We start from the raw sequence: 14,252 nt of genomic DNA, 5'->3' as shown, positions 1-14,252 counted from the left end.
TTTGAAAGTAGGTTTTTCTTCGAGAATAAATTTGTATTAGTTTGGCTCCAATAAATTATTTTAAAAAGTGTACAAAAGTCATATTTTCATAGTTTTGTATTCAATTATATACATGTAGTTGGATTTATCAAAAAAATTTAAATTCTTATTGGACAAATATAATATTATCATGTTAGAGACGATTCAAATGTAATATGCATTAATTTTATTCTACCATCTGAGGGGTTTTTGGTCAGTATCTCATTATTCATTAACATGATTATCAGAATAAAATACTCAGCACTGAATCCCTGATGCATTAGGTGTATAATCCGTCAGAAAAGCACTTACAAAAAATCTATAAGTATTAACAAAATGATCAAAAGTTCTAGACAAAATATGTATAAACACCGAATTAAATATTGCACACTTAACACTTTAGTCATGTTTTATTAGAATCAATTTGTTATCTATTGCCACGTTTGGCATCCTATACACAAACATTTCACTTTTTTCACAACATAATGTTAAACACATACTAAACTTGATTATATATTTATATGAAATATATTTCTACATGATCTTTACATGACTGTAAAACAGGTCACCTGTGAAAGTTCGATATCAGTGCGTTGTGCATTATCAATAACTAAGATATGTTTTACACTTTGAACAGTTAACCAATGTACATAAACCATCATCGAAAAAAAATTAAATTGTGAAATATTAAGCCATGGTGAATGTTATTTGATTATAAGGTTAGTGTGTATAAATTATTTTTACTTAAATTGATGAAATATTTACTTAACTCATGTACATCAACTCTATGTTTGATCGGCTTCATTATTTAGCTGATTACTTTACATTTTTGGTCATAATTCGGCTACCAGACTAACCTAGATGAAAACAAAATAATAAAATATCAGAATTTCTGGATTTCAACAAAAACTCTTCTATTCTATGTTGATGTTTTATTTATTATCATAATTCAGCTGGTAACACTAGGTCAATAACACACCATAAAAACTAGTAGTGTACATTTTTGGTCATGCACCAGCGTCCGTGTAATACGTTGTATATTCATTTTGTGTTTTTATTCGGGTGGCCTAAAGTAAAAATTGTATATTTTTTTCATCATCAAAAGAGATCGCTATAGATCTATATAAAAATAAATATATTCATCAATCCTTTCAAAAGTATCTGTAATGTCATTCAAATGCATCATTACTGGGGACTTTTTCAGTGTTGGTAAATACGGGAATATATTGTATGAAATAAACGAAATAATGAGAATACAGGATAATGGAGGAGGATAACAACACAGCAAGAGGTATATTATTCTTATAGTACCGTTCAAACAAATAAAACAAGTATAATATATGGTTATTGTAATAATAAAAATAATAATAATAATAACTTTTCAACTGATTATGTTAAAAATCAACATTATTATACCTACTAAACGGATACGGTTTCAAATGTAATCAGCGAATGGCACCATCATCATTATCATATTATTATTATTATTATTATTGTTGTTGTTACACTAGGCTTGTTCGACTTAAATCGGGACGTCAATTGTCTTACCTTTTGCTTATCTCTATATGTTACGGTGATATTTTACTAAGCTACACATTAAACTGTACAAATGTAAATGTTTTATTCCTTCGTCCCCTTCATCGACGTTTTATATATTTAATTTGTTCAATTTGCTTCAAAATTACAGTCGATACAGAAGTAACTGATGTAGTTAAGTTCGAGACAATAAAGGAAAAGATAACAAGGTAACTTGATAAAATCGACGATAATTCAAAAATATTAAATTTTGAAGAAAATATAAGTTTAACTTACAAGTATAAACTTACTTTTGTTTTCCTACATTTTATTTTGATATTATCAATAAAAAGACCAATCTTCATGTTTCCTTATCGCTAATAACAAATGTCATATCTTTTGAAAGTCTGGCATTCTGGATTTTCTTAAACACACATTGTGCCCCAGTATCCAATAATTTTTTACTTCTTTTGAAAGGATAAACATCTTATATTTTTTAAAAACTGATTCTAGAACATGTAAGATTCTAGTTACCTGAAGAAAATAGCCCTGAATGTGAAATGATTTGTCATAAAAGTAGCAAAATGTCAACAAAGTATTATTTTGTTTTGCAAAATTCTAAATTAACTATACCTGTGCTAGTTCTAAAAGAGCAACAGAAGGAAAAAAATGGTTGACTTCCCTTGATTGGCCAATTATCAACTTTTCGAAAACTCTAAAAATACACAAGAATTAAACAGAAAGCTTTTGAGAAGTAAAAGTATAAGCATCTATTGGGCATAAAATCTTAAATCAAAGAAACATGTGCTTCTTCACAAATAATTTATGATTTATATATCAATTCGAACAATGCAGCCCTGTAAAGAAACTACTTCGTCTCGGGAATGAACCTGTTTTATGGGACGAAAGTGAAGAGTACGATTTTAACCATGCAAATCGAGGTACCGCCATTATATTTAACATGGAACAGGTAAAAGCAGACAGCGGTGAACTAGAAGCACGAGTAGGTTCCTCTATTGATGCAGAAAGAGTTAGGGAAACTTTTGAAAGTCTTGGATTTAGTATAAGCTTCTATGAAAATCAGACAAAAGAACAAGTTATGGACATCTTGACAAAAGGTACATTTATTTCGTATTATAGATTACATAAACATTTATCTGTTAAAATTATCATGCAAATTCTAAACAAAAAATGTTTCAATTGTTATAATCTAAAGAAAGAAAATGAAGATCTACTATAAATAAACAGAAAATTAAAGTGTCGATTAGAGATTAAGTGTACAGGAGCGTTACTCTTCGAAGTCCCCCAAAATAGATTACAACCAATTAATTGCTATACATGTCAGAAGAATCTAAATCCTTAATCAAACTACCGGTGCATTATCAAAAGAATCGAAAATACACAACAAACATTTTTAATATACTATTAGCTGAGTATTAAAATAGTTAAATTTAAATAAGAATTTTACCATTTTTTGTTTGGCAGAGGCCAAGCGTGATCATAGCGATGAAGACTGTTTTGCATGTATAATACTCACACATGGTAGTAGTTATTACCGTGTTAATTCAAAAGAACAATACCACACCAGGGAAGATATGATTATGGCAGCTGATACCACAATGCTTACCAGTGATATCTTAAAACTGTTCTGTGACAGCAATTGTAAAACACTGAAAGGAAAACCAAAGCTTTTCTTTATACAGGTAATGGATCTTTGTTTTCAAGGCCAGCGCGTATACTTAAATGTCTAGAGTATTTAGATTTAAATTTTGATATGTCTGTCACATCACATAAAATTTCCATCATGGAGAGTTTATGTTTGTATACTTTCGATAAAGCGGGTAGGATATATGCAAAAACCTTCTAAAATAGCTGAGCTGTAAAAGTTGTATATTGTTATCTATTTAACAAAGGTATTTTTTTATTTAAACAATTTGTTAAAATCATCTTTTTTTTTAAATAGCTATGATCAAAACTTTTTTCCAGATAGCTCTTACCAAAATTATACGAAAACAATTAGATTGTGCAGCTTTTGAAATAGTATATTTTGTTTAGTCTTTACTTCTAACATCCTTTCAAAACTGGATATCAGTAATTATATCGAGAATTGACAGATCTAGTGAAAATTATATAAATGTTTTATATGGAAATAAATTGTGTTAACACAGGCTTGCAGGGGAGACACTTTTGACAAAGGAGCATTTCTTGAAACAAGAGACGAAGTCGATGCTAAACCTGAAAATTCTATGGAACATATCCCATGCCCAATATACAAAGATTTCCTTGTTATGTATGCAATAAAATAGATAAATACAGAATCCCTAAAGAAAGCCCAACACGGCAATATTGAAAATGTTGCAGGCTCGGTTTGATTGAGCCTGTTCATGGACGGTACTGGAAAGTGCAAGTTACCGTCCACGCCCCCTAGCACCGGCTTAAGCAGAATTCAACATTTAAACATGAAATAGTAAAATTTTGAATTTAGAAACATCCGCAGATGTGTTCATACGGCGGTTATCATGGAACCTTCAATGTAACACTTTCGTGCCATTCCATGAAAAGCGGCATATGGTCCCCAAGTAATAAAAAGCGTGTGCCCTAAACGAGAAAACAATGGGCGGAACTAAATAAAATGGAATTTTGAAAGGGGATCAGAGGTTATGAAGCCTGCGTATCACAGATAAGACGTCAAAAGACAAATTTAAAAAGCAGGCAACATATCCTAAGGGTGATTCAACATTATTCAAGTAGGAATATTGGAACCACCCAACTAGAAAATGCCGAAAAGTTGAAACTAAAAATACTACAAGCACAACAATAATGTCGTGCTGAACGATCTTCAAGGATCGAAAATATAACATCATTGATTAAATGTACGGGGAGACTTTTTACAGCCGCCACACGGCACAAATAACACGGATGTGATCATAAAATAGATAAATACAGAATCCCTAAAGAAAGCCCAACACGGCAATATTGAAAATGTTGCAGGCTCGGTTTGATTGAGCCTGTTCATGGAACACCACCAGGTAATATATAGTATTGATTGTCAGTTAAAACAATATTTATATTGACATTGTTTGTTCGTTCGTTTGTGTTCTGATATTCTGATTGTAACATATTTTGACAGTCAGTCCACTACGTTTTCAAGTCGGCGTGTGTAATGTGTTATACAAAGTAACATTTCTTTGTATTTCCATTTTAATTAAAGTTGTTTTTTTGTGTTTTTGCTTAGCTCCCTTTAAATTTCTTATAACAATATTATGTAAAGATTTCAGTCGGAAATACACAGTGCGTGTTTTGTTTTAAAGAGGTTTCATAAAATGTTATCAATATTACAATAGAACAGTTACACTTGTTTGACTACTTGACAGTTCACATATTTTGTTTTAGGTTATTATGCCTTCCGACATCCAATCAATGGTTCTTGGTATATTCAAGCACTTTGTAGAGCGTTGTCGAGTGCCGGTGTACGGAATAAAACCCTCCTCCAACTGTTGACGTCTGTGATAAATATAGTCAGTACTGAACATCAGGCTCAAGCTCCACAGTACCTTGGAAACAAACAAACACCTTGTTTCATGTCCATGCTAGTTAAAGATGTGTATTTTCGTTTAAAGGAACAGAAAAAGTCGTTGCCTATGTAAACATGTCTATCATTCACAATCAGTTAATATAATAGGTGTCAGTATAGATACAATACAATGGGAAATGTGATTATAAAAGGGAAACCGCTTGTTTCTTGTAAAGAGTCGTTAATCCTCTCAAAACGTTGAAGATATTTTGTGTGTGCAATAGACAGTAAAATTAATCATGATTTTATCAGTTATGTTTTAATGTAGTATTATATAGTATTCGCTTATGAAACGTTTTCAATTTGATCTAGAAATCTTAAAATACAATTAATAAATGATTGAGACAAAAATCAAGTGTTTAAGATATATTTCTTACATTGAAGCTTTATAACTTAGTAATATCTGCACAAATCGTGCTACCCTATCCTAAATAATCCATGTTAAATAGTTGTTTATCTGTTAAAAGTAGTTTTTATTGTCTTTACACATTACAGAAGATCTATTATGCTGTATGTTATAATGCAATTAAATGTCATAGTCAATGTTAACTGATAACGTTTTGTTAATTGTAAATACATGTATGTGCAATATTCATTATTACTTCTTTTCGTGATGTTCAGATAATCATTAAGAACGTTTTTATTTACAAAATTGTGGTTTGATAAAAATGCTTTTGCCGGCTCGCCACGGCGAGCCGGTATTACGTTAGGATTTTACAGAGAAACAACCTAAAACTCCGAATCCATCCAAAAATTTTATCGAAGCTTGGCTTCCAGCTTTCTACAAAATTTATCTATCAGGGCTAGGATCCAGAATTATTTAGCCAATCAAATTTGATCTTACATAGCGTCAAAAAACCTTCAATTTTCACGCCATTTTTTAAAAGCAGCAAGAATTATTTTGAGCGCAAAGATATAATGATGATTAAAATGTTTGTTTTCATGAATTCTTTTCAATAAATCATATTTACACTGACTTTTGATTTAGCGATTTCACTTGTTCCTCTGTAGTATGTTTTCGTTTTGTTAATTAACATAAGTGTACATCTGGTTCTGTGCATTTTTTTCTTTTTCCTTTTTTCCGGTCATTTTATCCTTTCCGGTATTTAGTGTATGTATTTACTGGCCGGGATCCGGGACGCCCGAACTGGCCGGGATCCGGGATCGTATAAGATATAGAGGAAAAACTAATAAACTATATTTGTATTGATAATTGTCGTAATGAAAGGCCATTAAACGTAAAGTTTTTTTATTGTATGTAATGAACGTTAAATTAATTTAACTTAGGATATAAATATATTTAGAGCTATTTATTAACACACTTAAAATGCGGAAATCACAATACTTATAATTACATGCCTAATTAATTGGAAAAATCAATGACTACTTTCTTGAATTGGTCAAATCCCGGGATCCCTTTATGTTTTAATGCGATCCCAGCTTTTCTGAAATCTATATTCTTGAACTGTTCTCTTTATATTTTAATACGATCCCGGCTTTTCTGAAAACTATATTCTTGAACTGGTCAATTCCCGGGATCCCTATATCTTTAATAGGATACCGGCATTTCTGGCTGAATTGATTGACAACTTGTGTTTACTTTAGGACTTGTGTCTGTCACTCGTCCAAATACTAAATAACATATTACAACTAAACTTCGTATAAAGAGAAATCTTTATGAATTCTACCTATCTAACATTTATTTGGTCAAGGTCAACAGGCCATATAGTAAATGTGCATAGACATAGGGACTTCATTCTATCTGTTTACATGCATCTTCATATATACTCATATTCCTCTTTGTTAAACTGAGAGAACTGGCTTCCATAACTTTATGCCGGCTCGCCACGGCGAGCCGGTATTACGATAGGATTTTACTGAGAAACAACCTAAAACTCCGAATCAATCCAAAAATTTAATCGAAGCTTAGCTTCCAGCTTTCTACAAAATTTATCTATCAGGGCTAGGATCCAAAATTATTTAGCCAATCAAATTTGATCTTATATAGCGTCAAAAAACCTTCAATTTTCACGCCATTTTTAAAAAGCAGCAAGTATTGTTTTGAGCGCAAAGATATATTGATGATTAAAATGTTTGTTTTCATGGATTCTTTTCAGTAAATCATATTTACACTGACTTTTGATTTAGCGATTTCACCAGTCCTGTTTACTCTGTAGTAAGTTTTCGTTTGTTTAATTAACATAAACGACATCTGGTTCTGTGCATTTTTTTCTTTTTCCTTTTTTCCGGTCATTTTATCCTTTCCGGTATTTAGTGTATGTATTTACTGGCCGGGATCCGGGACGCCCGGGATCCGGGATCGTATACGATAATAAGGGAAAAAACTAATAAACTATATTTGTGTTGATTATTGTCGTAATGAAAGGCCATTAAACGTTAAGTTTTTTTATTGTATGTAATGAAAGTTAAATTGATTTAACTTAGGATATAGATATATTTAGAGCTATTTATTAACAAAATCACAATACTTATAATTATATGCCTAATTAATTGGAAAAATCAAAGACTATATTCTTGAATTTGTCAAATCCCGGGATCCCTATATACGATCCCAGCTTTCTGAAAACAATATTCTTGAACTGTCCAATTCCTTGGATCTCTTAATTTTTTAATATGATCCCGGCTTTTCTGAAAACTATATTCTTGAACTGGTCAATTTCCGGGATCCTTTTTTTTTAATAGGATCCCGGCTTTTCTGGCTGAATTGATAGACAACTTGTGTTTACTTCAGGACTTGTATCTGTCACTTATTCCAATACTAAATAACATATTACAACTTAACTTCGTATATAGAGACATTTTTATGAATTCTACTTATCTATTTTTTTTTCTGGTCAAGGTCAACAGGCCATTTAGTAAATGTGCATAGACATAGGGACTTCATTCTATCTGTTAACATCTTAATTCATATATACTCATATTCCTCTTTGTTAAACTGAGAGACTGAGAGAACTGGCTTCCTTAACTTTATATGTCACTTTTATTTTGATGTTCGCTGAAGTCTTTTCAGCTAACAGAACTGTCATTTTTACATTTAAACACGCCCCTGGAAAGAAATTACGAAGCGAGTCGCTACTAGCTTTTTTAAAAGCTAACCTTGTGTCACTTTTATTTTGATGTTCGCTCAAGTCTCTTCAGCTAACAGAACTGTCATTTTTACATTTAAACGCACCCCTGGAAAAAAATTACGAAGCGAGTCGCTACTAGCTTTTTTAAAAGCTAACCTTGTATACCTTTATGGCAGTGTGTTTGATCCATGTATTGATGTCAATTCTGTGGTATACCTTTATATCTAAACCAAGATTAGTAATGGTTATCCGACTGTAGATAGCATGCATTGATAATAGTGCAATGTTTGTGGTACTCTATCAAGAGCCCATATTAGGCAACGACAACAAAGCCATTAAGAATTTGAAGAAAAAAAAGCATTTATTTTTATGACAGAAAATTGAAGGAGTGACGCCTCATACGTCAGAAGCATCCTCTCAAAGTGAATCAAATCTTCAACATATCAACGACATCGTTTGCATAATTATTTGTACCGAAAGGGACTACAAAAGCAATAATTTGATGTAGGGATGTGGAACGTTTATTACAGTCTACCACAAATCAAAGGGTGCAATACACTCATCATCTAGAATCGATAGGCCAAGAGTAACGGTTTAATAATGCTCACGTGTGGTTTAAATTGTTTAAATTGGCATGGACCTTAAATGATTTATCAGTATTACTTACAGTCATAACAATTATTTGTGCATTCTTTTGTAAATGATTATCAAATATATAATGTTTGCAATACTGTATAAATGTATTTGCTTCACTTGAATCTTTAATTATTAAATTGTACATGCACTTTATTTTGCCATTATATCTTCTAAATAATATTATGATACAATGTATTTATTGGAATCAGCTTTGTTAAAACATATCAACTTCAGTTCGGCTGGAGCTTTTACGAATCACTTTTGAGTCCGCTACCAATAACTAACAAGTTCTATGTAATCATGACTGTCAGTAGAATGAAGGATAAATACAATTAGTGTGCTGAGCATGAACAGTGAATATTACTTTCAAATTCAAATCCAGTCTAAAGAACACTAAAAGAACAACAAGACTTTTTAAAGATCACCTTATTCATATTGCATGAATGCAATAAAAATATAAATAAGTGTATATTTAATATGTATATATGTTCATTTAATGATATAATATATTCAACACAGCTATTAGTGATTGATTAATAATTTTATAACAAGGTACTTTTTATCTATAATTTATCAATCAATCACTCAACCAACCAACTTATTTCTCTATTCATTTAATCATATTTTGAAATGTACAATTATTAAGTATACTTAAGTATGTAACCAACACACACCGGCAAATATCTCCATCTCAACTAATGTAAACAATACTATAAGTAATTTTAATTCATAAACTCCACTTTAAGTGTTATTACACCCGTTTCCTGCAAAAAATCACCATCCTAGTTGTTATTGATTTTGATTATATCAGATTAAATATTTTATGATTACATGTATTTTACGATTTTTATCATCGACTTTTTCAACAGGCAAAATTTTAAAATTTGTACATTTTACCGTTGTTGATGACACATTTTTCGTCACGGGGAGCTTATTAATTTATCAAACATGCCATTGGTATTAAAATAAAAAAGAGCTAAAATAAATTTATTCATACATGAGGACCGACGGTAAAAATATTATGTCCCGAGGACAGGCGGACTTGGCACAGACTTAATTTATTGTACCCTATAAACAGGTGACATGCGCTGGTTTATTGTCAGATTATGCAAGCGTTTAAATGACATTGTAAACCATTGAACGATAGAGATCGGAAAATCAAGCGCTGCGATAAATTTTATGGCACAGCCGGGAAAGGTCTGCTTATATGTCTGTGAAAGCGTGTAGCTGTGCAAATCTGCACGCAAAAAAGCAGTGTGAAAGTGTCTTAATTATAAAGATGGCTGATTGAAAATGACTTGCCGCTTGATTTATTTCCCGTCGTGCAATTGTGCCGAAAAGCCATAACGTTGGTCTTTATATTAAACTATAAAAGTTCCTGCATAGGTCGGTGTGTTTAAAATCCATTGAAATACAGTCTTAACTGTTTTGATAGGTCGTGTTATATAAATATTGAATGAGGACAAAAATAACATTTCTTTCCGAGTGCTTATTTCGTTGAACTAGTTAGTTAATAATTGCTGGCTGCTAGGGTTAAAACCCAGTCAGGGGCAAGCCGATGTTTCCGTGAGCAAGGAACTTTAAGGAACAATAAACTTATAGCTTCCAAAACAACCGACCTAAAATAAATAACTAAAAACTAATATTTCACTAAGTGTAATGATTGTAAAATTACACAATTATGAGTGTTAGTATCAGGTATCGACAGTTTTATAGACATCTTTCTCAAGGATAATAAGCATTGAAAAGTTTCGTCACCACCAGCAATATCATCAACGGTGGTTGTTTTTTCGACGCGCATGAAATGGTCATGACAGTACTGCTGAGTATAGCGGTTTCCGTGCTTCCGGTACTTTCTGTACTTGCATGATTTTTCATAAATTCGAGATATTGATTGTCCTCCAGACATACATGAGTGCTATTTTCTGAAACAAAATATCGCCCTTGTGGAATGATACTTCCGATGTCGAAAATGAAAAGTGACGTATCGTTTTGAAGTAGAAAATTGGAATCTGTGATTTCAACTAGACGACATTTTCCAGAAATGCAAGTGTTGAGTAATGGTAGGCAGGTCATATTCAAACAATTCTTATTAAAAGGATTGTACAGCACTCCGTCACCACATGCGTTATAATTGAATAGTTTCATAGAATTTGATTCACTTTCTCCGTAAAGGACTAGACTAATCATAGCATGAACCTTTGTGTAAGGCGGCAAATCTTGCGGCCAGCAAGTAAATGCCTGAAACGCCCAGCATTGTAAGGTTTCAGTAACAAGATTACATTGTGCACAAAATTCATTTTTGTAAACATCAAATACATTCACATGCTTCCATACGTACACGTTTTGTGTTATTCCGATTTCACATCTTTCTCTTACAGTGGAATTTGCACTGTCATTATCCGGGCAACTGTCAATTACATTTACTGCACACATCCTGTGCGGTCTGTGTACGAGCCTGATAAAACACTCAGCAAGACTTTTTTCATCTTCGTCGGTTTTGCACATTAAATCAAACTTCCAGAATAGTATCCTCTTCAGATTTAATCTATTGCAAAAAGCACAGTACATATTCTTATATGCGACCTTTTCAAAATAGGTATCACTAACTGGTATCCTTTCTAAAATTTCACTATTCGAATTGCCTTCGCATTTACCTTTAATGTAAGCATCAGTCCAGCTCTCAGGACATTTTGTAACCATATAGACTCCATACACACCATCTGATGATCCTCGGCAATCTAAATGCAAATCGTACATTTCCGGAAACATTCGTACACACTCGTATTGCCACTTTTCGAGCTGCGTGTTCTTTAATGACGTTTTGTCGCAGCATGGATTGTCAAATAACTGGCACAAGTCATCGCAACCACCTTCTCTACAGTTTTTACACGATCCTTGGAATCTACAGAGTTCGTCGAATGACGATGTATGAGCTAAACTGTTCTTAATCCTTATTAAATTAAACATGCATTGAATAATGAAAATTATATTTAAATTTTGGCGAACATTGATAACATATGCCATGTTTATCACCTCGAATTAAAGTGTCTGTAAATCTTTGACTCTAGCGATGTACGTCATGTCAAGGCGTGGCTTACAAAACAGTATTGTTTCGGTCGCATATGTATTTCCATTTTTTATTACTGTCACATTTGTTTAATATCATATCTGCATAGGTCGCATGTTTCTATCGTATATCTTTATGCTATATTAAAAAGTCACAATAAACTTTACATTGCGTCTGTTGTATATATTGTATACATATATTCAGTTACAGTAACATGCAAATATAATTTTGGCACAGTGAAACAATATAACGTTTCAAAAAGCCACTAAAAATGACATGATAACTTTAATAATTTAGGATAAAACCAGGGTATAGTTTAATGATAATATTATGAGCTCTTATGTATAACAAGACATTTTAAAAAGAGTTGCTGCCTTAAAATGTTGTCCATTCTATCTGTTATTTTTGAAGAATTTCAGTTATACAAATTTAACAACTTCCTATTTTTACAGAATGTCCATGTTTAGCAATTGTCCGAATATTCATTTTACTTAGATACAAAATTTAAGACAATAAATTATTCAAAACACGTGTAACGAAAAATAGAAACTGTAGTGTAGTTTGTTGATTTCTGAAAATACATCAAATGTCAGTATTTAATTTTTATTTAGAGAACTAAACGAAGTTGAGCACGTGTCGCTCTCAGAGTAAATAATCAAAGACATACCTAATGGGTAAATCATTTTCTAAATATCAAAATAATTGACAACCTGGGAAATAAATACAAAGCGTCAGATTCCATCAAAGGATTGACTGACATGATCACATTAAGGGAATTGAAGTTTGAAACCAGACAAAAATAAAGAATATATCAAAGACGCTGTTGCCGTAGGCTGAAATTCTATTTTCACTGAATAAGAAGTTGAGACTTTCTAGAATACATGTGTTTTATATGGAAATTACTCGTGTTTCTTTACTTTGATTGAATTTATCCTATATACAAAGGAACGACAGGCACAGAAGAAGAAACAGCGTATCAATTTCCATTCATGAAAGAATATATTTAGCTGGAGATATTTGTAGTCGGCAAAATTGAATCTGTAAACATTAAAATCTTTGATACAAATAGTTTGAAAATAGTAAAAAAGTAATATGTTTTTCCCCTTTCTTTTTTAATTTTATCAGATAATGCAAAAAAAATCAGTTGAAACGAAAAAAAAACAAAGAAAAGGAACGAAAATAAAATATAACAATCCATTTTAAATTCTATCAATACCGGTTTATTTTATATCATTTTAACATATACAGTAACTATAATCAATTACAAAAGGTGTAACAGCTTTAGTATTTTGTGTATAACTATGTTTGTATTTCTTACAGTAAATATTGTAATTCTCATCTATATATGATTGCTCATGTGAAGTTGTAGTTGAATTTTCTGCGGAAAAGCTTTTGAACATCCGGGTTTTTGGCATTTAAATGGTTTTTCTCCAGTGTGCAATCTCTCATGCACTACACGTGTATATTTACTATTAAATGACTTGTAACAGTATGTGCATTTGAATCTTTGGTTGTCACGGTGATAACGCTGATGCTGTGTAAGTGAAGACCTCTTCGAAAACTTCCGGTCACATGTCTTGCAGGAAAATGGCGTATTTCCGGTATGGAAATTCATATGGTCTTGAAGGTGGATGGAACTGGAGAATTCTTTGTTACAAATATCACAGGAATGGTTACAGTGCAGTCTTTGATGCTTAGAAAAGAAACACAAAGCAACCATTTTATCGCACAAGCCACACTGCACATTTCCATCGTTGAATTTGATATGCTTTGTTACATATCCATGTTTCCGTAGTAAGTCTTTCTTCAAATCACATTTAATTCCTTGCATATAATGTAGATACTGATGTCCCTGTGCATCCGTATTGTCTGTACAGAAAGAATTACAAGCGTGGCACCAATAAGATGTACTAACAATCTGATCATAGTTATTCAACGTGTCTACATTTGTCGTACTGGAAATTCTCGCACTGTGATAATTGTAAACAATAGCCGGCGTCGACGGTTCAGTGTATTTAGATGCGTTTGTATCACCAAGTAAAGCTTCAATTGAGAACGGATGAGGAGTTGATTTCTTATAACATGTACCTGTTAATTCAAAATCCAATGCTTTCCTAGCATGTATGACATTTGATGTTGAATAAGACTGGACCTTTGTTCGTTTAAGTGAACTGCTATCATCGTCTGAATCAATCTTTGAATCACTGCCTGAACGTAAATCTGTATGATCCACAAAGCTATCACATGTATAGCGTATTAATTTTGGTAGAGTTAGATCTAGGGGCATGTCTTCAGCGGGCCGTTTACTTCCTGTAGCACGCTGCATCATATGTGACATCAATGCTTCCAT

General features: G+C 32.1%; 2 protein-coding genes across 2 annotated transcripts; one reads left to right on the top strand and one right to left on the bottom strand.

The window, feature by feature from the left end:
- Window positions 1-22: 22 nt before the first annotated feature.
- On the top strand, window positions 23-3,839 carry LOC132736185 (caspase-1-like). Its single transcript, XM_060723280.1, has 6 exons — window positions 23-737; window positions 1,223-1,309; window positions 1,706-1,763; window positions 2,389-2,651; window positions 3,019-3,236; window positions 3,702-3,839. Exons 2-6 carry the CDS (start codon window positions 1,282-1,284, stop codon window positions 3,837-3,839), a joined length of 705 nt encoding a protein of 234 aa, XP_060579263.1. The 5' UTR covers window positions 23-737; window positions 1,223-1,281.
- Window positions 3,840-13,241: 9,402 nt separating this feature from the next.
- Window positions 13,242-14,252, bottom strand: LOC132736175 (zinc finger protein 454-like). Its single transcript, XM_060723265.1, has one exon. The coding sequence runs from the start codon at window positions 14,250-14,252 to the stop codon at window positions 13,242-13,244; it is 1,011 nt and encodes a 336-aa protein (XP_060579248.1).

Source organism: Ruditapes philippinarum, unplaced genomic scaffold (assembly GCF_026571515.1).
Source record: "Ruditapes philippinarum isolate M1 unplaced genomic scaffold, ASM2657151v2 ctg2163_1_1_1_1, whole genome shotgun sequence".
In the NCBI taxonomy this organism is placed as follows: Eukaryota; Metazoa; Mollusca; class Bivalvia; order Venerida; family Veneridae; genus Ruditapes; species Ruditapes philippinarum.
Note: the sequence above shows the minus strand (reverse complement) of the source record. Positions and strands in the feature narration are given on the sequence as shown.